Here is a 27827-nt window from a genome sequence, read left to right on the forward strand (position 1 = left end):
TGTAAGTAAATGATTAAAGCCAGGTCCTCCCCAGCAGCTGATAACAGTGCCTGGGCTGTGTGCACTTCTCCCTGTCCCTGCGCTTGGCAGACGCTCCCTCACTCAGCAGAGCTAGAGAATGCAGAGTTGGGGCAGCGCAGACCAGGGAAGGGAGATCTGCCATCTGCTCAGTGTATAAATGAAAGCAACATGTGGTAAGAGGACCCCTTTGTGCTGCAGGAGATAAACCCTTTAGGGGGGGGGGCTCTGGTTACTGACACTTTTGGGGGGCTTCAGTGCATAAATGAAAGCAACATGTGGTAAGAGGACCCCTCTGTGCTGCAGGAGATAAACCCTTTGGGGGGGGGGGGCTCTGGTTACTGACACTTTTGGGGTGCTATTGTTACTGGCTAGTGAGGGCAGACGGGATTAGCCTCAGGGTGAGGGCAGTGGCGGCCATCTTAACTGAATAGTGAAATTGCAGTTTTATGCAGACTGGTTGCTAAGGGCTGCATCTTATTAAATATGGGGTAAGTCAGTCTAATAGTAACTGATTCTGGAATATCATGTTATTAGTAACTACATATATTAAAATTGAAATTAGGGTCTAAATGTGACAGTTATCCTTTAAGGTCAGAATGGATTTTAAGGGGCGCTATAACAGTTTTTAACCTACCATCACATCTGGAGCACTATCGACAAAAAAAAATGCACCTTCCTTGTACAGATTTTGACACAGCTCACTGTAGTTTTGTGCCTTTGTAATAGTAAGGGTGAAAACTGCTGCAAAACTGTAAACTCTGCAATATAAAACTTATATAATAAATCATAATATATGTAGCTTCATCCAATCCATGGGTACATGCCTTTCCCTAGTTCCTTAAGCAATGACCTTATGTCCATGAGACAACCAATTGAAGCCTGCCACTATGCTGTGAATAACACCCAATGGACAGAAAAATATGAGTAAACCGTGCTATCAGCATCCAGAATCATAGTAATAGAAAAGTTTATGTATAGAAATTGATTACGTGTTTCGGCACTAGACCAGTGCCTTCATCAGGGCAGTGCCGAAACAAGTAGTCATTTTACTTACAATAATGTTTAACTGTTGCTACCTATGAGTTTAAATGTCAGCATCACTGTTTACTCTATGTTTATGTCTATAGGGTGTTATACATGTGGTGGTGATCCACTGCATCAACCGGCCCGGAAAAACTGCAGCTGACCTTTCTTTACACATCTTCATATGCTTCTACAAGAATCTAATCTGTTTTTATTTTCTAACTGCAGATTTATTTATTCTGTTTCCTGAACAGGATTATGGGGTGGCCATCTTGCCTGAGCTGTTCTTAACGGCATTTAGAAAATTGCTTTACAGCAGCCACATGGGCCATAGACACAATGGTGCGGAGCTGACCCTACTGACTTCTATGGGAGAATTTTCTAGGCATGCTCGGTGACCTGTGTAGAAGTCAATGTACAAGGAAAGAACAGATAAAATCTGACAATCAGCTATTGTGAATGGTAGATCCTGTCTTAGCTATACATAGATGTGATATCATTATAGGCAGGATTAGAATGACAGATAAGCAAGTAACTGCAGTAATGTGATCTGTACAGACCAAGAAGTGGCGCCCATTATTAGGTTTAGTGGCCAGTGTGAAAAATGCAGGATTTTGTGGTTTTTGTTTAAAGATATTGACATGGAAAATTAAAATCATCAAAAATTCTGTGAAAATATGTTTAAAGGGGTATTCCCATCACAATGATCACTGTTAAATCTGTTAACGATTTGACAGTGATTCCCACCTTTTTTGAGAAAATAAGTCCCCTCTTACCCGATTGTTGTCTTTCGTCTCCCCTGGTTACGGCCACCTCTCCTGTCGAATCCCGTCAGGACGCGCTTGCTCAGAAAACTAAAGATTCTCTCCCGGCCGGGCCACCCAATGGCCTGAACGTGCACGCCGCCGCTCATGCGCCATGATGACTTCTTCCTGGCCAGTATAGTACAAAGCCGTGAACGCACACGCCGCCTCTGTACTATACAGGCCAGGAATAAGTCACCATGGCGCATGCGTGGCGTGCACGTTCAGGACATTGCGCGGCTCGGCCGGGAGAAAAACTGTCTTTTACGCAAGTGCAGCCTGGCCGGGAGAAGACGTCAATCAAGCACCGACGAATCCAGGAAGTGAACGTCGCGCTGGACGAAGGTAAGTATGAAAACTGAAGATGGGAATACCCCTTTAACATAAAAATTTGATTTAAACAATAGGTCAGTTTCTGATGACTCATTCCCTTTAAGCATAACCTTAGCACTTCCTACTAATTCCCTTTCTGTTCAGGGCTGTCTGAACGATAAAGCACTGTATCTTTTTTCGGTTTCAGTTGCTATAACGTAAAGTCGATGCTGAAATGTTTGGCTGTCATGTGACGTTGCACGAATGTGATGCCACCACAAAAGTAAGCTAAACAGAAACGAGCAGGATAGGTGGGTATGAGTGGCATAGAAATCTAATATATTTTTTTTAATGATGTAATATAAGATTAGCAGGTGAAAATAAAGAATAAGAAAAGATTGAATCTCACCTGAGTGATTCTTCTGATGTCTAAACAGAGTAGATTTGCGCGTAAAACACTTCCCACACTCCGGACAAGAATAAGGCTTCTCACCAGTATGACTACGTAAATGTCTGATCAACTTAGCTTTCCAATTAAAACATTTATCACATTCAGGACAAGGAAATGTTTTAAAGTGTTCGAATGGTGGATGGTGAGAGATAAAGTCTGGGAAATTAGGGAATCGTACCCTTTGCTCAAAGGGATTGGAGGACAGGTCATAATTAGGAAATATTGGATAGACATTCGGTATAATAGGGTTTTCTCCTGCCGAAAAATCTTTGAAATCATTGTCTTCTGTCTCATAATCTGAAGAAAGGATGATCTGCTCCTCTGAGCTGTTCATGCCCGAGTGTCCATCTGATAAACAAAGAATGACAAACAATAGCAAGGAATGACTTTTCTTGTCCATACCAGAAGTAACATCACAATTTAAGATCAAACAAGTGCCTCCTCTGTTAGTTCAACGTTGTCATGGGGATAGTAGGCCTCAATGCAACAAATGAGGTCTCGTATAATTTAAAAAAAAGAAAAATAGCTACTATGTACTGGTCCTTTAATAACACTGAGCTGTCTGAGCAAAGAGCCAGGAAGGGTGTTATTTGAGACAAAAGTAGGGACATTCTTTTCACAGACTTGGGCCTAATAAAACTAAATAACAAGATTTACAAAAATGTAAAGGCTCTTTGATATACATCTTATGGGCATATATCTTGGTTGCTCACACTTCAAAGATGGGGTAACAGATTTATAGTCTTTCGCCATCAATTAACATACCCTGTCTCATACCCTCCAACCTGTTACATCTCCTCCAACAACAGCCGCCATTAGCTGGGGGTTTCTACCGCTGTGAAGCGCCATCCAATGAGTTCTGAAGCATTTGGCTGAATATGAGCAGATAATATTGCCCGAAACACTTCAGAATTCATCCTGCTTTTGGCAGCAGTCACATCATCAATAAATACAAGAGAAGCAGTTCCATTAGCAGCCATACATGCCCACGCCATGACACTAGCACCACCATGCTTCACTGATGAGGTGGTATGCTTAGGATCATGAGCAGTTCCTTTCCTTCTCCATACTCTTCTCTTCCCATCACTCGGGTACAAGTTGCTCTTGGTCCCATCTGTCCATAGGATGTTGTTCCAGAACTGTGAAGGCTTTTTTAGATGTCGTTTGGCAAACTCTAATCTGGCCTTCCTATTTTATCTTGTAGTGAACCCTCTATATTCACTCTGGTGAAGTTTTCTCTTGATTGTTGACTTTGACACACATACACATACCTCCTGGAGAGTGTTCTTGATCTGGCCAACTGTTGTGAAGGGTGTTTTTTTCACTAGGGAAAGAATTCTTCGGTGATCCACCACAGTTGTTTTGCGTGGTCTTCCGGGTCTTTTGGTGTTGCTGAGCTCACCGGTACGTTCCTTCTATTTAAGAATGTTCCAAAAAGTTGTTTTGGCCACGCCTAATGTTTTTGCTATCTCTCTGATGGGTTTGTTGTGTTTTTTTTAGCCTAATGATGGCTTGCTTCACTGATAGTGACAGCTCTTTGGATCTCATCTTCTTGAGAGTTGACAGCAACAGATTCCAAATGCAAATAGCACACTTGGAATGAACTCTGGACCTTTTATCTGCTCAGTGTAATTGGGATAACGAGGGAATAACACACACCTGGCCATGGAACAGATGAGAAGACAATTGTCCCATTACTTTTGGTCCCCTAACAAGTGGGAGGTACATATGAAAACTGTTGTAATTCCTTCACCTGATTTGGATGTAAATACCCTCAAATTAAAGCTGACAGTCTGCAGTTAAAGCACACCTTGTTTGTTTTATTTCAAATCCAGTGTGGTGGTGTATAGAGCCAAAAATTTTAGAATTGTGTCCATGTCCCAATATTTATGGAACTGACTGTATGTATAAATATACCAGTCAATACTTAAATATGTCCCATTATCTATTTATACCCAGGACTGTGACTATAACATTGAGAACCTCCTCTACATCTGCAGGAAAGAAGGTTTGTACACAAACATAGAAGAGGATTCTTTATGGTAAGAGCAGAGAGACCATGGAACTCTCTGTCTGAGGAGGTGGTGATGGTGAATTCACTAAATTAGTCCAAGAGGGGCCTGGATGTTTTTCTGGAGTGTGATTACGGGTTATAGTTACTAGATATCGGGATAAGGATCACTGACCCAGGGAATTACAAGTCATTCCATTTATTGGATATAGGTGCCCAACTTATTTGAGGTTTCTAGGGTCCTTGAAGATTAGTTTCCTGGATACCTTTCTTTTGTTGTATTGGGTAGACCAGGCATGCTCAACCTGCAGCCCTCCAGCTGTTGCAAAACTACAACTCCCAGCATGCCCGAACAGCCTACAGCTATCAGCCTACAGCAGGGCATTGTGAGAGTTGTAGTTTTACAACAGCTGGAGGGCCGCAGGTTGAGCATGCCTGGGGTAGACTATGGGAATTTCTCCCATACTTGGAGCAGATTACTCACCGGGATCAACTGCCACCTTTTTACACTGATTAGAGTTCGTAATGCACTTCTCTTGTCCTCCAGCTACAACTTTAAAACGGATGTGGTTTTCACTCTAAATAACCAAAAACATTGAAAATAATACAACAGATTTAAAGAGCAATTGTGAGAACTTACAACCATTTGTTCATACATGGATAAAACTGCAAGACAACATATATTTCCATTGGTGGATTACATCAAAAAGGTTTCCCTAGAAATTTGCTCCAGGTCTTTGTCTCAGTGAATACAATAAAACAGCTAAAAAAAAAATAGAAATTTTTTGTCTTACCTTTCTATTTTGCCATTTCTGTCATCGCGTGCGGCTATATTTATTCCTGCTAAATCTAAACATGACAAAAAGCTAGCTACTTCCTTTCTTACTAATATCACCAGTAAACTCCACTTCCTTGTAATCTTCTCAGCTCTGAACTAGTAGCGCTCTACAGTGACTTTTTGATTATGTCTAGAGGCAGTCTACTTTTCCTGTGTGGAAGTCCAGACCTTATTTACCCTAAATCACACAATAAACTCTCAAATCAGTGGTAGTCCAATGTATTCAAAGGATGGCCATGATAGTCCAGAATGAAAGTCTTTTTCCAGCATTTCTCAGCTCTGGTTAACTTTATAATGACTGTGTGTCCTATATGTACACATGGTGCTGGGCTTTATAAACCATTGTAAATGTACAGCATAAACTCCTTGAATCTAAGTTCCTGGATGTCAGATACAACCAGTTTATAACTGCTTCTGCTTGGACCCAGCAATTACATAATCACTGGGTGTCTCCGGGCATGGCAAAGTTAGCAGACCAATATTAGCACTGCTGGTGACAGGAGAGGGGCTGTTTTTCCCTGTAACTGGGGCTTCTTTTGATGCTTCAGTTACAGTTAAAGTGTAAAAGGAAAAAAATTAGAAAATGCCCTCCAGAATTATTTTATGCAGTCTTGGAGGGCATAATTTGTGTCAAAAATATATGTAAAATAAAAATAAAAAATGCAGATAAAGAGAAAAATAAAATAAAAATGCCCATGCCAACCCGAAACCATTGCCACTACATGTTTTATATCGAAACAACCTACACAAATTAGGAAACTCATTTTAAAAAGTATTTTAGTGTCTACTTGCAAATGTAAACAATAAAGGGTTAAAACTAAAAAAGAAAAAAAATAACATTTCTATAAAAAATAATATTTCTATAAATAAACAGCCCTATGAGTCATATAAAAAGCACTGCAAAAATAATTCTGGTAGCCCAACAGACAAGGAAACTTGGGGTTATTAAAGCACCACGTATGCAAAATCACAAAAAAAATGTCTGGTTATTAAAGGGGTTTTCCGTGACTTGTATGCTGATAGGTAGGAGTTTGACACCCGGGACCCTTACCGATCAGCTGTTTGAGAAGGCTCCAGCGCTCCTGTTAGTGCCACGGTCTTCTCCCTGGTCACCAAGCAACACCATACAATGTATAGCAGCTGTGCTTGGTATCACAGCTCAGCTCCATTCACTCCAATGGGGCTGCACTGTTACCACTCCATTTCACTCTCTCCATATCAGCCCCTCTCTCCTGAGCTGTGCCTAGGCCATGTGACCAATGAACGCAACGTCACTTGTCCTAGGGAAAGCTGAGAGAAGACCGCGGTGCTACTGCAAGCACCTTCTCTAACAGCTGATCGACGGGGGTCCCAGGTGTCGGATCACCACGGATTAGATACTAATGACCTATCCAGAGGATAGGTACGTAATTAGTATATAAGTCTCAGAAAACCTCTTTAATTAGGGGAATTTCTCTTTTCCCTTACAATTCCCAAACAGAGCATAGAAAAATAAGGAGAATAAGAAATGCAAGAGACACGGAAGATGTACACTGAAACCAGGATCTCAAAATAAAAGTCAAATTGCAGTAATAAAGGTGGGGTATGGTATACCCCACCTTTAGTAGGGTTTAAATATATGCAATGGTGTAAAGGTTAGTCACCTTGAATTATTTAATATGTGATTTTTTTTGTCCTAATCAAATTGCAGTAAAAAAGAAAAAGGAGTCCTCAAAATTAGTGTTCACTTTTTCTCTTTCCCATGCCTTCTACCTACTTATAAACATACCAAGAGCGTTATAATGATGTTAAAATAAATCAATGCATGGAGAATGCTAAATGTTCTACTACTGAGAGCAAGAAGGAGTTGAGAAGAATTTTTTCCCCTCATGGCTAAGCAAATAAAAAGGTAAAGGATAGATAATACAGGTCCTTCTCAAAAAATTAGCATATTGTGATAAAGTTCATTATTTTCTGTAATGTACTGATAAACATTAGACTTTCATATATTTTAGATTCATTACACACAACTGAAGTAGTTCAAGCCTTTTATTGTTTTAATATTGATGATTTTGGCATACAGCTCATGAAAACCCAAAATTCCTATCTAAAAAAATTAGCATATTTCATCCGACCAATAAAAGAATAGTGTTTTTAATACCAAAAAAGTCAACCTTCAAATAATTATGTTCAGTTATGCACTCAATACTTGGTCGGGAATCCTCTTGCAGAAATTACTGCTTCAATGCGGCGTGGCATGGAGGCAATCAGCCTGTGGCACTGCTGAGGTGTTATGGAGGCCCAGGATGCTTCGATAGCGGCCTTAAGCTCACCCAGAGTGTTGGGTCTTGCGTCTCTCAACTTTCTCTTCCCAATATCCCACAGATTCTCTATGGGGTTCAGGTCAGGAGAGTTGGCAGGCCAATTGAGCACAGTAATACCATGGTCAGTAAACCATTTACCAGTGGTTTTGGCACTGTGAGCAGGTGCCAGGTCGTGCTGAAAAATAAAATCTTCATCTCCATAAAGCTTTTCAGCAGATGGAAGCATGAAGTGCTCCAAAATCTCCTGATAGCTAGCTGCATTGACCCTGCCCTTGATAAAACACAGTGGACCAACACCAGCAGCTGACATGGCACCCCAGACCATCACTGACTGTGGGTACTTGACACTGGACTTCAGGCATTTTGGCATTTCCCTCTCCCCAGTCTTCCTCCAGACTCTGGCACCTTGATTTCCGAATGACATGCAACAGTCCAGTGCTGCTTCTCTGCAGCCCAGGTCAGGTGCTTCTGCCGCTGTTTCTGGTTCAAAAGTGGCTTGACCTGGGGAATGCGGCACCTGTAGCCCATTTCCGGCACACGTCTGTACACGGTGGCTCTGGATGTTTCTACTCCAGACTCAGTCCACTGCTTCCGCAGGTCCCCCAAGGTCTGGAATCGGTCCTTCTCCACAATCTTCCTCAGGGTCCGGTCACCTCTTCTCGTTGTGCAGCGTTTTCTGACACACTTTTTCCTTTCCACAGACTTCCCATTGAGGTGCCTTGATACAGCACTCTGGGAACAGCCTATTCGTTCAGAAATGTCTTTCTGTGTCTTACCCTCTTGCTTGAGGGTGTCAATGATGGCCTTCTGGACAGCAGTCAGGTCGGCAGTCTTACCCATGATTGTGGTTTTGAGTAATGAACCAGGCTGGGAGTTTTTAAAAGCCTCAGGAATCTTTTGCAGGTGTTTAGAGTTAATTAGTTGATTCAGATGATTAGGTTAATAGCTCGTTTAGAGAACCTTTTCATGATATGCTAATTTTTTTAGATAGGAATTTTGGGTTTTCATGAGCTGTATGCCAAAATCATCAATATTAAAACAATAAAAGGCTTAAACTACTTCAGTTGGTGTGTAATGAATCTAAAATATATGAAAGTCTAATGTTTATCAGTACATTACAGAAAATAATGAACTTTATCACAATATGCAAATTTTTGGAGAAGGACCTGTATATGGTCATAAGTCATTAAAGGAGTTTTCCAAAGTCTAACACATTCCCCCCAATGCCCAGGCCCCTCATATAGATCATACTTACCCCGATCCCCGGCACCGCATCGCTCCTGATCCCCGCATTGGCACCACTGCTGGGGAGGCCTGTCTTCGTTGTGGCCTGATATTGGCTGCTCCATCCCTCCACCCCACCCCCGCCAGATGTTTTGATCCACATGATGGGGAGATGCAGCGGCGGCCGTGCAGGGATCAGGAGCGATGTGTGAGCGGGTTAACTATATTCTATATAAGGGGGCCAGGCATTTGGGGGCATGTTTTAGACATTAAATATAGTGAACAGGGCACTCAAGACACAGTGACCATGTGGTTAGGACGTTTGTAAACTTTATTAGTTAATATTGAATCATATGGATACAGTAAACGATAAAATGCAATAAAAAGTATTTTGTTTTTGACATTGGATAATCCATTTAAACCGCATCCCAAAACAATTTATAATATGTAACCTGGCGTGACTGCAATAAACGTAAATAGTAAGGCCAAACGGTGAGGATGGCTGCAGCAGGTCACGGCCACCCACGGTTGGTTGACGCGGGCTGGTTTGGCCTGCTAGACCATTACGTCTTACCAAAAGCACTGACTATAAATAAACGCACACGATTCACACCTACTGTTTCTGCCAAACACCGGCATGACACCGACCCCAACTTACATTTCGGTGGAGCCTTTTCTGGGGGGTAGTGCCATCCTGATTTTTGGAATCAGCAATGGGTGTGAAATCATGCCTACATATATTTACAACCAGCACTTTATGTTTGTTGCAGTCACTCCAGGGCACATATTCTCACATTTTTTGGGTTACCTCCTATTGTACCACTAGCTACGTGACTTTCATGTTATATCTTCTGTAGGGATTGTCTCTTATTTGGGGGTCATTCTCACAGAATTATCTTCATAACCAATGGGTTTCAGGTCCAAACAGTGTGATTTATTTGACACTCTTCATACACAGCATGGCATAAAACAAAAGCCTGCCCATCTGGGCTCTACCTAAACATAATAAACTTTGTATCCCTAACTCGGCTATACGATAGCATTCACACAAGAACCAGGTGTGGCTTACCCCAGACATACAGTACACTAGCCCTCAGGCTGTAACAAGTGCAGTACCTTTGGAGGGGGTTGTGGCCTAGCAGTCCTCCCAACTCTGACCTTTAAACGCTTGTTCCCCAGCGTTGCTGAGTCCCCCAAAGTCCAGGCTATTGCATAGCCTCCTGGCCCCTCAGCCTTGCCTAGCTGAGACCACACTAACAGAGCCTCACCAGGCCGCTGTCTGCACACTCTCCAGAGTGAGACACACCCAATTCCAGCAACCATATTAAATTGAATCCCTGGACATGAGCATGCCCTAAGTCCCGGACTGGAGCATGGTGAACAGTCACCCACCCAGCACAATGCCTGTTCCCAGTAAAAGCCCACTCCGGACTGGCTTGAACCAGCTATTCTAACTATATTGGTGTCCACCAGCTAACTTAGTGGCCACCTATCTAGGGGCTTTTACTCCACCAAGGCCGGGCCACTTGGTACACGTTCCCGGTGCAAACAACACCCCTTTCATCATGCTTTCCCGGGACTTTACTGCACACCTCAATGTTTACATTGCCACACTTCTAATAATGTATTTGCATTTTACGGCCATCCATGTAAATTTCCCTTTATGTGGTGTTGTTGTTTTAGGTCAGAGGCGCAAATAGATCTCATACTGCCCATAACAAAAACATAGTATGGCCCCCTTCCCCCACCCAGTATGTGTGCATCAAACACTGCCAGACATTGTAAAAAAAAAAAAATCACTACTCCCCAGATTTCTGACAAATTTACGATTATCACATAGGGCCCTGTCAATTAAAGTGGAGGGTAGTTGCAGAGAGAGCAGAACCGCTAGGTGTAATCGCAATACCCCCATTGCTCCTCGAGGCTCATTTGCATATGTTAAAATATGAACATGTGGCACATATGAACATGGGATAAACACAAAGTGCACATGCAACACATCACCCAGTTTCATAGATGACCTTTAAAATTAGTAACCGTTTCATCTTTCTTGAAGAAAATTTTCTCAGCCTAAGTAATTATGTAACTATGTTCAATAAGAACACGACTCCAAAAAAAGTAACTATAAAAAGAATGTGCTAGAACTGTTTATCTTCTCTGACACTAGACAGAACAACATCATTCCAGATCACAAGATGAAGACTTACTTTGTCATACTGGTTTTCAGCAATTTCTGTAACTCCAATTTGGGGCATGTCGTGATCTTCATTTCTAGACTCTTCTGAATGAAGAGGACTAGGACATCTCTCTGGTATTTTTTTCTTATTGGCTCCATCTGTAGGAACCACACATAGCGAGTGAATATATTGTCTGCATGTGATGATTAGATGATGGGAGTACCTTGGGAGACCCTCAGAATGACTTTCTTTGCAATAAATGAAAGTTCACTCTTACCTGATAATGTAAGAGACTGGTAATTCTCCATCATGATGTCCTTGTACAGATCCTTGTGTTCTTCTATGTACTCCCACTCCTCCAAGGAGAAATAGACAGTGACATCTTGACACCTTATGGAAACCTGACGCACACAATAATAGTCATCATCCAGACATGTTAGGCGTCATTTATGACATATACTATGGACATATACCAGATATTTGGCACTTTTGTGGTGTATATCTGGCGAAGATTCTGTCGCACGCCATGGTGCGTCAGAGTCTGCGACTTCTTCCTCGCTCACACCAGTTCTAAAAAAGGGTGTGTGGCGTGGACAGGGACGGGCCAGCAGGCCCGTTTCATACATCATTTTCTACGCCTGGCTTAGGCGTACAAAATGGTCTAAATGTAAGACAGCAATGAAGCCGTCTTACATCTAGAAGTGGCGCTGGATGCGTCAAAGTTATGTAGAGGCCGGCGCCTCTTCATAATTTCAGTCGATCTCCAGTCTTAATAAATGTGCCTCATTATCCCTTGTGTTACTATATAATGTCCCAGCAGCGCTCACCTCTCCAGTCAGCAGCTCAATGATCTTTTTAGTGAGGTCCAGGATCTTCTGCTCATTTTTTCTTCGTGTGGTGGGGTTCTGTTTCTGTTCCATTCCTCCCAATACATGGGAGCCACCACAATTCCTTTTAATAAGGCTAGTGGATAATTCCTTTACAAATGTATAATCCTATAGATTGTTAACAACACAAAACTTAAATTATTGCTAGTTTGTAAGTAGTTATGAATGTGTCTTCTTTGGAACCTATCGGACTTAACTATGCTACTGTACGTTATTAATCTCACTTTGAAATGATGGGCAACATAAACAAGAGAAAATATGGACATCATACAAAAGGAGTCGTGAGAAACTCTACAAAGAGCTCACCTTATCTAAACATTACTGATTAGATTAATGTCAGCATGGTGACCTTCCCATAATTGTTTGTTTAAAACTTTAGAGAATCGCATTTTTATGGAGTCATGTAATATAATTAACAGAACCCTTCACATAAAATGACACTATACCAATCACATTTGCCATCAATGTCTAATCAGTAAGGCGTTCCACAACCCCATCATTCCCCCAAGTGATAGAGATAAGAGAGAGGACATAATGTGACACATAGTAATTCCCCTAAAACCTCACCTCTCCAGTCAATAGGTAGACGATTTCAAGAGTGAGATTTAATATTGTGTCAGTCACATGACTCCTGTCCTTGTCCATCCTGAAGACTGAGGGGTCTAATCTTGATGGAAAAATTAAACGAGGTGGCTTCTGCAGATAAATATAAAATACCAAAAACAGTCCTGATTTTACAATTATAATTAGGGATGAGCAAATCGATTTCGGATGAAACATCCAAAGTCGATTTGCATAAAACTTTGTTTCGATACTGTACTGAGTGAGCGCTCCGTACAGTATTAGAATCTATTGGCTCCTATGAGCTGAAGTTATTACTTGGCTAATTCTCGCAAGACTTTGCATAATAACTTCAGAAATTGATTTATACTGTAAAAAAACATTTTCTGAACTAAGGTTGTGGTACCTTGGAACCGAACCAGAGTTTGGGAACTGTGTTTTTACAGTATAAATCAATTTCTGACGTTATTATGCGAAGTCTCGCGACATTTTGCAAAGTAATAATTTCGGCTCATCTGAGCCAATACATTCGCTCTGTACAGTATTGAAACAAAGTTTTATGCAATTCAACTTCAGATGTTTCATCCGAAGTCCATTTGCTCATCCCTAATTATAATCTCACAAACAATGAAGAAAATGACTGTTCTCAGAAAAGCCCCTTGATTTGGGCAATAAATAGTCCTGCAAGGACCCAAAGTCCCAAACCAAGTAAAAAAACGTTTTGTTATGAATCCAAACTAATATGTTTGCAAAAAAGTAAGTCTAATAAAAGTGCCAACTAAGAGAACAATAACCCCTTCAAGACCCTATGATTTTCCATTTTTTTGCCTTCCCGGAGCCATAAGTTTTTAGTTTTTCCATTCACATAGCCATAGGGCTTTTTTAAAAAAAAATTATTTTTTTTTGCAGGACTAGTTGTATTTTCTAATGACACCATTTAATATTGCATATGATGTAGTGGCACGATTGTATGCTGAGGCCACACCGTATTATACCGAAAGGGGTATAACACTGTGTGGGCTCAGCATACATGTTGGACCTGCATTCCCTGAATTTAATGGAGACCAGTATGGCACCAGATAAGGTAGCATTTAGTGTAGGCTCCTGTCCTAAAGAAATTACCTTGTCATTGGTGAACAGGCACATTTGCCAAGAATTTCACATTTACAATGAGCGTAGCAGTAGCACCAGTATATTGTCTATAGTGAGTATGGCACTATTGTATTAACTTTGTTATAGGTAGAATCACTTCATTACCATCTATAATAAAAAAAAAACAAAAAAAAAAACGCAATGAAGCTCCGCTCCCTCACGTCCCTAGGCAGCTCTGCAAATCTAGACAACTAGTCCTGCTCACATTCTAAGACAGGTTGCTGGCATTCATGTACTACCCGCACCGTACATCTACGGCGCTGGGGTGATAGGCAAACATAGCGCCCGCTCGCACGTGCAGTAGGCGGCATGGCCTGCAGGTCTCCACTGTTACAAACAGCAGAGATCTGTGGCTAATTACTGCGACTGGCAATAATGCCAATCACAGTAATTAAAGCCTTTAGATGCCGTAATCAAGTGAGATCACGTCATTTAAAGGGTGAAAACCCCAGAAGCTCACGCTTCTTATCGGCATCCCCTGCGTCCAGTGAGGATGCCGGTAATTGATTTCAATACACCCAGCCTTGCGAAAGAGGCTGAGGGAATTGAAGCTGCAATTCTTATTTTGGCCACCAGGTGGCAGGCCAACATAAGAAATGGGCAATCTTGAGCAATAACTTGATTTAAAAAAATCTATGATTGTTCAGAATAAAAAAATAATTTGGATCAAATACGAGCTTCAAAATCATTAAAAAAAAGACTGTTAAAAATATATAAAGTTTAACTCGTCTCCCTATTCAAAATCATTAAAAAAAGTAAAGAAGACTGTTAAAAATATATAAAATAAAAAAGTTTAACTCATCCCCCTATTCAATATAATAAAAAATACCATGGGTATCACTGAGACCAAAAACGCCCGTACTATTAAATATAAAAATATTTTCCAAAACAGCGAATGGCGTAACGGAAAAAAGGGTCAAAATAGCCAATTTGCCATTTTGTTATTGCTTCTCTTACCCCAAAAAAATGTAAGTAAATGTGATCAAAAAGTCACACACACTCCAAAATGGTATCAATAAAAACTACAGATTGTCCTGCAAAAAATAAGCCCTCACACAGCTCAGTAGATATAACCATAAAAAAGTTATGGGGGTCATAGGTAAAAAACCTATATATGTGGGATATTGTAATCGTAGAGATGAGCGAATTTAAAAATAAATAAATCGATTCGCCGGTTCACCAAATTTTGGGGGAAGAATTTGGTTTGATCCGAATATATTAGTGGCAAATTTAGTTATAAAAGGCTATTTCTAGCTGCAGAGAGCCTTTATAGTGGTATAAAACACTGTGCCTTGCAGTAACACGCATAGGGAGTCTGATTTGGTAGTGAAATAATACTGTGAGTCCGTATGACATGCAGATGACAGGCGTCGCTCTTAGAATCACTGCACACTTCACTTATTTGGGTAGTCACGGGGCCAAAGTATGAACTGAGCCTTACAGGTCGATGTTAGCGCCAAGAAAAACCGTACTCCTTTTACACCGTTGTCAGCTGATTCCACATAGATGTCTACAGAACCTGTTCTATTAAACGCTTATACAAGTACAGCCTCCCGACAGAGTGGAGAGGGTACTAATAAAAGCATGGCTGCACAACATTTCACATGCAAACAATAGAACTGAGAAATGGGGGCCATTCAAAATTAATGTGGAGAGGGTGTCAGCACTCAGCAGTAAGTTTGTGTTGACGTCACTGATTATTTTGCCCTTCCTTTGATCGGTCAGAACAATAACCCACAAAAAAACTGATCCTGTCTGTGGAGCATCCACATTCACTCGCTCAGCATTTGGTCAGTAATCCATCAGTATTGATAATGCCCCCCAAAAAACTGGAGTGGATCCAAAACAGAGATGACACGTGAATGGAATATTTGCATGTCTTCTGTGTTTTGTACCGACTACTGCTTTTGGCTACCAAATCACAAGCCAATTCTGATGGGACCATACAGGCCTTACAGCTGCTACACAGACAGGATCCGTTGTGTCTCATTTTTATTTCCTTCTGACTGATGAGAAGAAGGGTCAAATAAATGGTGATGTCAGCCAGGCCAAAAGGCAAAATAGTGGCCCAGTCATGAAGTGAGGAGGGTGGGAACAGCATGAGAAGTCCACAGAGTGTCCCTATGACATAGAGTTGAGGTGGAAGCAGCATGAGGAGACCACAGAGTGGCCAAATGACGGAGTCTGGAGGTGGAGGCAGCATCAGGAGGCCACAGAGCTGCACAATGACAGTGTGGAGGTGGCAGCAGCAGCATCAGGAGACCACAGAGTGGCAAGATGACAGTATGGAGGTGGCAATAGCATGAGGAGGACACATAGTGGCACAATGACAGAGTGTGAAGGTGGCGGCAGCATCAGGAGGCCACAGAGTGGCACAATGACATAGTGGTGAGGTGGAAGCAGCATGAGAAGACCACAGAGTGGCCCAATGACAGAGTCTGGAGGTGGCGGCAGAATCAGGAGGAGGCCACAGAGTTGCACAATGCCAGTGTGGAGGAGGCGGCACAGGAGGAGGCCACAGAGTTGCACAATGCCAGTGTGGAGGAGGCGGCAGCATCAGGAGGCCACAGAGCTGCACAATTACAGAGTGTGGAGGTGGCAGCAGCATCAGGAGGAGGCCACAAAGTGACACAATAACAGTGTGGAGTTTGCAGCAGAATGAGGAGGCCACAGAGTAGCAAGGTGACATATTGTGGAGGTAGCAGCAGCATCAGGAGACCACAGAGTGGCAAGGTGACAGTGTTGAGGTGGCAGCAGCAGTATGAGGAGGTCACAGAGTGGCAAGGTGACATATTGTGGAGGTAGCAGCAGAATCAGGAGACCACAGAGTGACCCAGTGACAGAGTGTGGAGGTGGGTGGCAATAACAGTACCCGCTGACAATGGTGGGTGTAAGAAGCAGCGCTTGGTGATCAGATGTGTGGCATCAGGCGGGTTACAGCATCAGAATAGAAGCTGAGGCAGGTAGCCAGAAGAAACCGGTGTCTTTTGTCAAGGTTTGGGTGAGGCAGCGTGGATGATCTAATCTGATGCATCAGGCATTGGTGGGTGGAAATCCTGGCTGATCCATGCCTGATTCATCTTAACAAAGGTCAGTTTCTCCACACTTTGGGTGGACATGTGAGTTCTCGTTGGAGTAACTATGGCCCCCCGCCGCACTAAACACCAGTTCTGATGCCACATTACTGGCTGGGCAGGACAGCTTTTCCAGGGCAAACTTGACCAGTTGCGGCCACAAATCCGGCGGATCTTCAATGACGGCTGGCAGGGTGCACTCCAAGTATGCCACCACCTGCTGGTTCAGGTTCTGCTCTATGTCTAGCTGCTGGTCAGTAGTTTCTTCACTAGGTGGGTAAAGAAAGCTACTCATCAGCGATTCTAGACTCAGGCTGCTGCTGATGGAGCTGGTACTGCTCCTGCCACCCCACCCCATCCCAGCAGCCATGGCAGTGGAACGTGAGTGCAGAGGGCCCCCCCCGGTCAGAGCTGCGAGAGGATAGACGATGGCGCAGATAGGCAGCGGACAACTGGCTACATAGGATATCTCTATAGTAGTTCAGTTTGTCCTCCCTCTTAGCGGGTGGAAAAAGGCCCCTATTTTGGACCAGTAGTGAGGTTCCAACAAGGTGGAGAGCCAGAAGTCACCGAATGATGACAATTTGTCTGTCACTACCCAAGCAAGTGAGCATGCAGCGGGCCATTTGCGCAAGTGACTCCACTGCATACTGCCACGGTGTGTCTGGGTCCTCTGCTTAATCTTCCTCATCGCCCTGTAGTTCCTATGGCTGCTCCTGCTCCTTCTCTCCTGTCACCTGTATAGAAAAGCCAACCATTTCGCTACACATTGCTTGTGCTCCAATGTCCTACTCCTGCAGTTCAGCCCCCACAGTTCTAATGTGGCCGTGAGATCTAGGCGCCACGTCTCCGGTCCCCTGACCAGCCATATTTACCAGCATCTGTTCCAGGACATGAAGCAGTGGAATTACATTGTTCAGCCCATGGTCCTGGCGACTCACAAATAATGTGGCCCCTTAGCAGGTGTCATGCATGAACTGCCACTGGCTGACATCGAAGTTACACAGGGGAGTACTCCTGTCTGCTTGGATCATTAAGAAATTGTTTATGGCCTTTCTCTGTTTCTCTGCTCCAACATATGGAGGGTGGAATTCCAATGGGTGGAAACGTCGCATATCAGCCTATGTTGGGGGGTGCCGTTCTGCCGCTGCAGCTCAAGGAGAGTGTGCTTTGCTGTGTATGAGTGGCTGAAGTGCATGCAAAGTTTCCTGGACATTTTTAGGATGTATTGCAGATTGGTGGAAGACTTCAGGAACCGCTTGACAACCAGATTGGACACGTGTGCCATGCAGGGCGCATGGCTCGGCCCTCCTTGACGCAGCGCCGACACCATGTTCTGACCATTGTCGGTCACCATGGTTACGATTTTGAGTTGTGGAGAAAGCCAGGATTCCATTTCTTGGTGAAGGACACGGAGCAGTTCCTTCCCTGTATGACTCCGTTCGCCCAGGCAAACAAGGTGCAGAACAGCGTAACACTGACGTGCCCTGCACATGTGGTAAGCTGGAGGGCCCCTGTGAATTGTCCCTGCAGTGCAGGCTGAGAACACTGTGGAGAATGAGGAGGCAGAGGCGGACGTTGTCGCAGGATCAACAGCGTGGCAACGTGGAGGCGGAAGCAGCGTCACCTGTTCAAGTTGCTGGTGTGGCTGTGCAGGAACCACATTCATCCAGTGGCCCGTAAAGGACATATATTGTCCCTGACTGTAGTTACAGCTCCACACACCGGCGCTGCCATGCACTCTGGCAGAAACTGACAGGCTCAAAGACTGGCCCAGCTTCTGTTCTACATGTGTGTGCAGGGCTGGTACTGCCTTTTTGGCAAAGTAATGACTGCTTGGGACTTTCCACCTCGGTTCAGAACAAGCCATAAGTTCTCTGAAAGGTGCAGAGTCCACCACTTGGAAAGGGAGGGACTGCAGTACCAGCAACTTGGACAGGAGCACGTTCAGCTTCTGCACCATTGGATGCGTGCACGCATACTGTTGTCTCTCGCTTCAGTGATCAATTGCTGACAGAATGACTGACAAGGAGTAGGAGGGTGAGGAGCAGGAGCATCAGGACCAGCAGATGAAGGGAAAGACAGACAGCTCCCTTCAGCTGAGGTGGTGAAGCCTTGACTGCCTGAAACCAGGTGGGGCGTGCCACTGGGTGATGCAGCAGTTGCTGCAGCAGGCTGGACCACCAGATCGGAGCCAATGTTCTCCCATGCCACTTTATGGTGACGCTGCATATGTTGACGCAGGGCCGTAGTGCCAACATTGGCACCCTGGCCACTCTTCACCATCTGCCCACAGATTCTACATATGGCCATGTTCATCTGCTCGGACGGCTTAACAAAAAACTGCCACACAGCCGAGTACGTGATTTTACCCCCAACACTCCGAGCTGACTAACTGCCACCAACGCTGCTTCTGAGAACCCCTGCACCACTATTTTCCGGAAAGATAGGCTCCTGCGAAGCAGGTGGTCTACCCGGGCACATTTGACTCCCGACCTCACCCACCCTGCTGACTCCCGGCCATGCTAGCGACTTGCTGGCTCGCGGGCAAGCTGCCACCCTATTCTCCCAATGATGATGAAGCCCCTTCGTCACCCGGCTCCTAAGTGCAATCAGCTACATCATCATCATAGAGTACTGTCTGCACCTCACTGATGTCCTCTTCAACGGTCTCTGGGTCAGGAGCCTGACCACTCATAACACCAGCTCCCATGCCACTCTCCTCATCACTACTTCCCGCGTAGTGGAGGAAGAGGCGGATTTCTCTTCCAGATCTTGGCTGTGACCTCTGTCTGTGCCAGAAACATTTAGGCCTCTGCCACTCCCCCGTGCGGGGCCTGGCACTTCTCTGTCTGACATACTGTTAGATCAGATAAATAAATAAAAAGGAAATTAAAACACTCCAAAAAAGTCTATAATTTTCTTACTTCACCACACAGCGGCTAATAAGCCCTTTATTTTTTTTCACTAATACATACCAAAAAGGGCTGTAATTTTTTCACTTCACCACACAATGGCTGTTAGATCAATTAATCAAATGTTAGATCAAATATTTTTTCTTTTGCCACTAATACATGGCAAACAGGGCTTTAGAATATATCACTGCACCGCTGAACGGCAATTAGGCCCTAATTTTTTTTCAACTTTTAGACAACACAAAAGGCTTTTCAACAGATAAGTGCAACGCTGAACGGTGAATATATTTTTATTGTGCCACTAATACACGGCAAACTGAGCTTTAGAATATATCACTGCACCGCTGAATGGCAATTAGGACCTAATTTTTTTCTACTTTTACACAACACAAAAGGCTTTCCAAAAGATAAGTGCAACGCTGAATGGCGAATATATTTTTATTTTGCCACTAATACACGGCAAACTGGGCTTTAGAAGGGCACAAGGGCAAATATATTTATCTTTTGCCACTAATACACGGCAAAAAGGGCTTTACAACATACGGTATAACTGCACCGCACAAGGGCAAATAAGACGTATCGTAGAAATATTCCCTTGTAATAAACCCTGTTAATGGCTGTATCAAACAGCACTTGCACCCCAATAACAAGAAAGGTTTGCTAGAATGACAGAGCTGTATAATGGCAATTTGGATCCCCAGTCAGTGCAGCAAGTGGTAATAGAATTGTTCCTATTACCCAGTCTTTAACTTCTCCTACTGAAACCTGTTCTACATAAATGCTGTGGAATGATTCCTCCTTTCCCTGCACTTATAAATATTTTTTTCACCACAATCAAGTCTTTCCTATCACTGTCCCTAGCGCCTGCTGACGTCTCTACCTGCACTAAGTACGCTGGTGAATGGCAGAATCTAAGATGGCTGATGCTATTTATAGGTCTGTGACATCACAGAGCTGGCTGGCTGCTGATTGGCTGCATGAATGGCATTATGGGTGATCCCGCCTTCTTAGTGTTCTTTGCTCCATGTCCTCACATGTGTAGCAGCCATTTTAGGGAAAAATACGATTCGTTACCACGAAGCGTGAGGGAATTCGGCTTCAGTGTGAATTGAATTTTTCCTGAAATCGGATCACATTCCACTTCATCAGCTTCGATTCACTCATCTCATAGTACTGACCCAGAGAATGAAAGGCACAGTTCAGTTTTGCCACAAACGGAATGCGTAATACGTTGGAGAAATTGCGTTTTTTCCCAATTCCACCCCATTTGGATTTTTTTGTACCGCTTCTCACTACATTGCATGCCATAATAAATGGTGGCAATAGAAAGTACAATTTGTCCCACAAAAAAATAAGCCCTCATACAGCTATGGGAACGGAAATATAAGAAAGTTATGGCTCAAGGAAGATAGGGAAGAAAAATGAAAATGCAAAAACGAAAGAACCTCCAGTATCCTAAGGGTTAAGCCAAGAAGCTGTCATCATTGGCAGACTTTGAATGTACTGTGTAGATGTCTTGTGGTTTTGTCAGGTGACTGGTTACTTCTGTCCCTACTAAATATGATCTGCTAATATGAGGAGATCTATCATTCAAAATGTGGTTTCTAAATCCAGAGTGGACTAGAAAAAAAATCTATGCTGAATGAAATAATTGTAGACTTTAGGACAAAGTACAGTAGTTAGAACTATCTATAACACCACGCAACAAAAAAAAAACTTTTCGTCTACTACTGGGCAAAAACCATTTGTCCTATACTAAATCGAGTGTGCGGATTACTAATCCGAAGTCAGAGTTGTTGTAACACGTCACGACAGTTTGCTATGCATAAGTATGCCTAAATGAATTTGGAAAGCATTGAATAATTTTGAACTGAATGAGTTTTACTCCAACAATTACCTGATCTACATCAAAGTTTGCGTAGTAAACAGTGTATGAAGATGTAATGGAATAACAAAATTTCAAAAAGTCAAGTTTTTCAGTTTAAAAGTCTTACTTGAGCAAGGCCCAGTACTGCCAAAAGTGCTTCAGGCATCTGCTTTTGCGTTTGTGAGCGGTCATATTTTCCCGTTGCAAAAACCAGCAGTAGTCCCCAGTGTTGGGATTCAAGTGGCCTTGATACCTGTTCTCCATTGTAGAAATATCTTTATTGAACTGCTCTCCATGTTCATCACTTAAATGTCCCAAATTTGGTGAGAAAAAGTCAAGATGGGAATATAAGAAATGCACTTTCAATAACACTCGGCAGCCAAGTTGTTCATATGCTGTAAGCATGTTGTCTACTAATTCAGCATAGTTTGTAGCTCGTCTGTTCCCAAGGAAGTTCTGCACTACTAGCACAAATGCATCCCAAGCTCCAAGACACACTCGCTTTGTCAGATTCTTGCACTGATCATAAGTAGTGTATTTGCCACATATGTAGCAGAACTTGTCTGGATCGTTAATACATTTGCGTTTATCCATCTTAAGTTTCAAAACTGATAGCACTATAACAGATCACTTTATCAAAATCTGTCCAGCTTGCCTTATATACTTACTGCTGACATGAGCCTGAGTGCGTCCGCACAGGTCTGGACATGTCCATTGGAATATATCCAGTATAATGCATTAATATTATAACTGAATAGGCTTTGCATGTATAACTTAAAATCTAGACGTGTCAGGCAAATTCCGAGTTCATATTTGGAATCAGCGCGCGCATTTTAGTATAAATCACATGTTTTTCTCTCAGTAGCAAAAATCATTGTTGCGCAGTGATAATCTACAAGCAAAATTGACTTTGTGAGTTTATTGACAATAGACAGTATCAAAGACAATTGAAAGCCCTCAAATTAAAAGCCAGAAACAAATTTCTAGACACATTACCTTAACTAATGTACTAAACAAAAATATATATGAAAGAGGTCCTGCCCTATGTGTTATGGTATCCAAATGGATAAGGAGGGTTCATAATAAACTCCACTGAAGGATCCACAGACCCAGATATCAAAATGACCCACTTCACAACAGAGTCTTTGCTTGTAGTAGCCAAGCTTCTGAAACTTCTGTTAGCCAAAGTGCTAGAGGTCCTAATTCCAGAGAAACCACAAGGGCATATCCTGAGACCAAAGAAAACTGGCCTAATGTCAAAATTAAACATTATAAGGATGATGACCAATATATGACCAATAATTATTCATGATTGTTTACGGTTCAATAAACATAGCACCTATTTTTAATTTCATGGAGATTTAAACTTATCCATAAACATTGAAATATCAAATGATATAAAGGCTGGGTGCTGATCTGGTAAATTGGCTGGTGCAAATCTACTGGTCCAATAATAGGGACATGAAAGACTTATGATCCCTGCCTAAACACGAGATGTAAGGATCAATTGCCATGATGGTAGCAAAACCCCTATCAAGCCTTAATAAGACATATATTATCAACAGGGGTACTCAACTGGCGGGCCTCGGTCCAACTCTGAATCAGTGGAGAAGATAAGATTATTCATTTAGTGGTCCCCAATTACTGGTAATCTGGTCATCTGTTGGCGTTCTGCCTGGGCATCAGCAGATCCAGTTACAGTATATGGACCCCAGTATAAAGTAGCTGAATACCCCGTACTAGTATAATAGTGTATTATAGTATTTGTGCTGTGATTATGTGCCCATACAATCCAATGCGCTTGCATATATTGCATTACATTGCACCAAGGAGAAGATGTGGACAGATGGCATCTAAACCCTAATGACAGTCTGACTAATCCATATTTGGGGATGCAAATAGGGGAACATAGTGTCATAACCCATATGGAAGAGAAATATATTTCAAATATATTTAGCAAACTAATTTATATATGTGACATATATTTAAAATATATTTTTCTTCCATGTGGGCGAACCCACTATTTACATGCGCAAGTATTACAGTTAATTTTTTTTACTCACCTGGATTCAGATGGGGTGGTACTGGCAGAAGACACCACTGAAGTAGCTTGATTGGAGGAGACAGCAACGGATAATAAAGACCACTGCGCACTCAGGTAATAGGCAGTGAAGAAACCTGGAGGAAGAAACATAACCTGCACTTCAAAGAATATGGAAGATTAACTGAAACAATTACGTAATTACAAAGGCAGAAACTTACGGTGGGGAACAGTGGCTCCGCAGCTGTCTTCAGCAGGAACGATCCATTGCTGAGCCTGCTCTTCAGTCAACTAATCTGGTCTGTGCACCAGCCTTATGCAGGAGCACAGAGCTAGACACAGAGGATGACATCATTGCTGTGCTTTAGCACAGCGACGCACCTCTCTCTCCCCTGCCAGCAAAAAGAGCTAGGAAAGAAAAAAGGAGCTACTCACCTCCTCTAGATTCAGCAAAACGCTGAATAAAAAATGATCTTGCCTCATGAGGAACAGTTTCAGGAATTGATCTTCTTTTCATCAAAGGACCCCAGCTTCAACTGCCAGGAAAGCACGTGCTTCCAACCATGACGGGGCCGCAGTTAATCCACAGGAGGGCGAGATTACATACACTACACCCACAGATCATAGTGACTGCACTGACACTTTTATTAATGACACTTCTTTTAATACAGATACCTTATCTGCTGAAAAAGTACATTTATTTAAAGAATTCATTTCATTCATGTCCAACAAAGATACTATCAAAAGTCCTATTCCTGTCTGGTCTTCCGCAGGCAGATAATCGGATATTGATAGCCATAAAGAGAATGAATATTTCACTTCTATGACATATCCTTCAGCTAAAACAGCCCAAATCACAAATAAAGACAGATGTTTTGTCCCATCATTAGAAACGAGCAGCGGCATAAAAGAAAGTTCAGTAAAATAAATTATACCCTGCCAAATATCTCCTTTGGGCTTTCATCTTTCAAGCCAGATAAAAGAATACATTTTGAATAAAGAATTCATTGATATTTTTTTCTCTCCTCCCATCGGCAAAAGAAACGTTAAAATCAGTCAATAAAGATGAGGATGGGAGAAAAAAAAATGTGACCAAAAGCTTTCTTTGGTTACAAGCCTTCTGCATATACTCAGCGGTTCTGGGTGAGAAACACCCAGACCTTTGTTGTGGATTGATTCAGCATTTAGATAGCAAATTGGAAGCTTACAAAAATTTCGGAGGTACCATATGGTATAAGACCCCTTTCACACGGGCGAGAATACCGTGCGGGTGCAATGCGTGAGGTGAACGCATTGCACCCGCACTGAATCTGGATCCATTCACTTCAATGGGGCTGTGCAAATGAGCAGTGATTTTCACGCATCACTTGTGTGGTGCGTGAAAATCGCAGCAAGCTCTATATTGTGCGTTTTTCACAAAAATGGGGCTGCCTAAAAATCGCAAGCAAGTGCGATTTTCACGCTTCGTTGCTAGGAGACTATCGGGATGGTTATAAGGGAAAATAATAGCATTCTTAATACAGAATGCATAGTAAAATGTCCATTGAGGCGTTAAAAATAATAAACAAATTGATGGATGGACCATGTGATGAGTGCAGTGACGTCATCAAAGGTCCTTTAGCCAGGTCCTGAAGAAAGCAGAAAGGAGATTCGCTATGCGATCAAGTGGATGGGGTGAGTTAAATTTGTTTATTATTTTTAACCCCTCAATGAACATTTTACTAAGTATTCTGTATTCAGAATGCTATTATTTTCCCTTATAACCATGTTATAAGGTATATCTGTAAAGAATAAATCAAGGCAACTGGACGTACTGTAGATTTCTTGAAAACTTTTCACTCGTTCTTCCAACGAGCTTTCTCAATTCTGAGTGATTGTACAAAAATTCTGGGAATAAATATGTAACTGAATCCACATCTGGTAATTATACCCAGCATTGGGTCAAAGGTGTTGATTCCATTATCCTAATTGGAGTCAGTAGGTGATAAAGACTTCCCAGATAAAGGTGTCAAGACAGCATTATACGTGGCAGACAATAGATGTCTAACCCCCCCCCCCCACCACCACCTCTATTCAAGCTTGGCTTCTCCATTTTTACGTAGATGACCTCCTTCACGCCTCGTTTGTACCCAGGGGCGTAGATAAGGGGGGGGGGGATAGGGGGGTTCAAACCCCCCCAGAGCCGCCTGCCAGCCCCGCACTAATAACTTAGAACTATATGATACAATTAAGAGACGACGACAGTGCCACTCCACATAATAGACTGACAGTGACTGTATTCAGTCGAGTCCACCCCCACTGCAGTGCTCCGACCTGTCTGTGCTCCACCCTGCAATCTAGTCTACGGCTAACAGCGACAGCCGTAGACTAGATCGCACCTTACCAAGGAGCGCACCGCACAATGTGCTCCTTGGTGAGGTGCGATCTAGTCTACGGCTGTCGCTGTTAGCCGGGTTCCAGCGGAGCACTTATGCGATCCCGGCCGTGCTGCAGGCTGAGTGTCAATCCAACAAGAGAGGGGACTGTTAGGGGGTGTGCTTATCTTGACTTGAAGCAAGGAAGCCGCTGCCCCCTTGACTTCAAGCTGACCGGCAAGATAGCGCTGATGGCGCTTAAAACATATTTTTTTGAACCTACGGAGCATCAAACTAACCGATCAAACATATGATTATTAACAGACTGGGGGCTACTATGAGGTACTGCTGGCGGTTCTATATGCGTTTTTTAGGTGACAGGTTCCCTTTAACTGGCACTGTCAGGACTCAGGAGTCCTGACAGTCCCAGTAAGGGCTATTTCACACTTGCGTTGTCCGGATCCGTCGTGTACTCCATTTGCCGGAAGTGCCCGCCGGATCCGTAACACCGCAAGTGAATTGAAAGCATTTGAAGACTGATCCGTCTTCAAAATGCGTTCAGTGTTACTATGGCAGCCAGGACCCTATTAAAGTCCTGGTTGCCATAGTAGTAGTAGGGAGCGGGGGAGCAGTATACTTACCGCCCGTGCGGCTCCCAGGGCGCTCCAGAATGACGTCAGAGCACCCATGCGCATGGATGACATGATCCATGCGATCACGTCATCCATGTGCGTGGGGCGCCCTGACGTCACTCTGAAGCGCCCCGGGAGCCGCACGGACGGTAAGTATACTGCTCCCCACTACACTTTACCATGGCAAACAGGACTTTAGCGTCCTGGCAGCCATGGTAACCATTCAGAAAAAGCTAAACGTCGGATCCGGTAATGCGCCGAAACGACGTTTAGCTTAATCCTTTCCGGATTAATGCCTTTCAATGGGCTCTCATTCCGGATCCGGCCTTGCGGCAAGTGTTCAGGATTTTTGGCCAGAGCAAAAAGCGCAGCATGCTGCGGTATTTTCTCCGGCCAAAAAACTTTCCAGTCCTGAACTGAAGACATCCTGATGCATCCTTAACGGATTTCTCTCCATTCAGAATGCATGGGGATAATCCTGATCAGGATTCTTACGGCATAGAGCCCCGACGACGGAACTCTATGCCGGAAAAGAACAACGCAGGTGTGAAAGAGCCCTAAGTTAGTGATAGATTATTAGATAGTAGTAGTACAGTACATATACTTTGTTTGCACAAGTAGCTCACTTAGTCACTTACACTCCAGACTGAGTCCACAGTCACACATGCTGCAGCATCCATTCCACATCATGTAGCTTACTCTAACTTGTAATTAATTTCCATAAGAAATTGTGTTTGTTTCTTTATTGTTGAGGAGAGAGTGTAAGAGACTAGAGAAATTAAATCAAACCCCCTCCACCCCCTCCCAAAGGCTACAGTGTAAATTCATATTTTTAGTCCAGCTCCAGGCCCCAGACCCTTATGAATTAACTTCTATGAGGGAACTGGCCACCATGCTACACAATAAGTGATGTCGTGGATGCATGTATGACCGTGGAGTGACAGTCTATGGCATGACACATCACATGCCTGCCTGCTCTTGGAATTTTTGCATATCGGTTTTTTAAGCATACATTCATAAAGCGCCGGTTTATCATCAGGCCTCATGACTACTCAGTGAGGTGTGCATTCACTTTAACCCATTAGTAAGCTGCTGTGATGGGGCAGGTCATGGGCAATGAGGCATTTGCACACCGCTCACTAAGTCCATGAGGCCTGATTCCTCTTTATGAACGCAGCGCT

General features: G+C 43.1%; 1 protein-coding gene across 4 annotated transcripts in view; it reads right to left on the reverse strand.

The window, feature by feature from the left end:
* LOC122939795 (gastrula zinc finger protein XlCGF26.1-like) overlaps window positions 1-24164 on the reverse strand; it is a 30184-nt gene extending 6020 nt beyond the window's left edge. The window contains exons 1-9 of one of the 4 annotated variants that reach the window (XM_044295932.1): window positions 23882-24154; window positions 23683-23797; window positions 21747-21923; window positions 12618-12746; window positions 11991-12158; window positions 11441-11564; window positions 11194-11321; window positions 5106-5199; window positions 2569-2958 (exon numbers count right to left, since the gene is read on the reverse strand). In XM_044295932.1, the coding sequence (XP_044151867.1) occupies window positions 2569-2958; window positions 5106-5199; window positions 11194-11321; window positions 11441-11564; window positions 11991-12158; window positions 12618-12746; window positions 21747-21785 (1072 nt within the window). In that variant the 5' untranslated portion in view covers window positions 21786-21923; window positions 23683-23797; window positions 23882-24154. Of the gene's footprint in view, window positions 1-2568; window positions 2959-5105; window positions 5200-11193; window positions 11322-11440; window positions 11565-11990; window positions 12159-12617; window positions 12747-21746; window positions 21924-23682; window positions 23798-23881 lie in introns of all 4 variants that reach the window. The other 3 variants (XM_044295935.1, XM_044295933.1, XM_044295934.1) reach the window with 3 other exon arrangements.
* Window positions 24165-27827: the final 3663 nt, after the last annotated feature.

Source organism: Bufo gargarizans, chromosome 6 (assembly GCF_014858855.1).
Source record: "Bufo gargarizans isolate SCDJY-AF-19 chromosome 6, ASM1485885v1, whole genome shotgun sequence".
In the NCBI taxonomy this organism is placed as follows: Eukaryota; Metazoa; Chordata; class Amphibia; order Anura; family Bufonidae; genus Bufo; species Bufo gargarizans.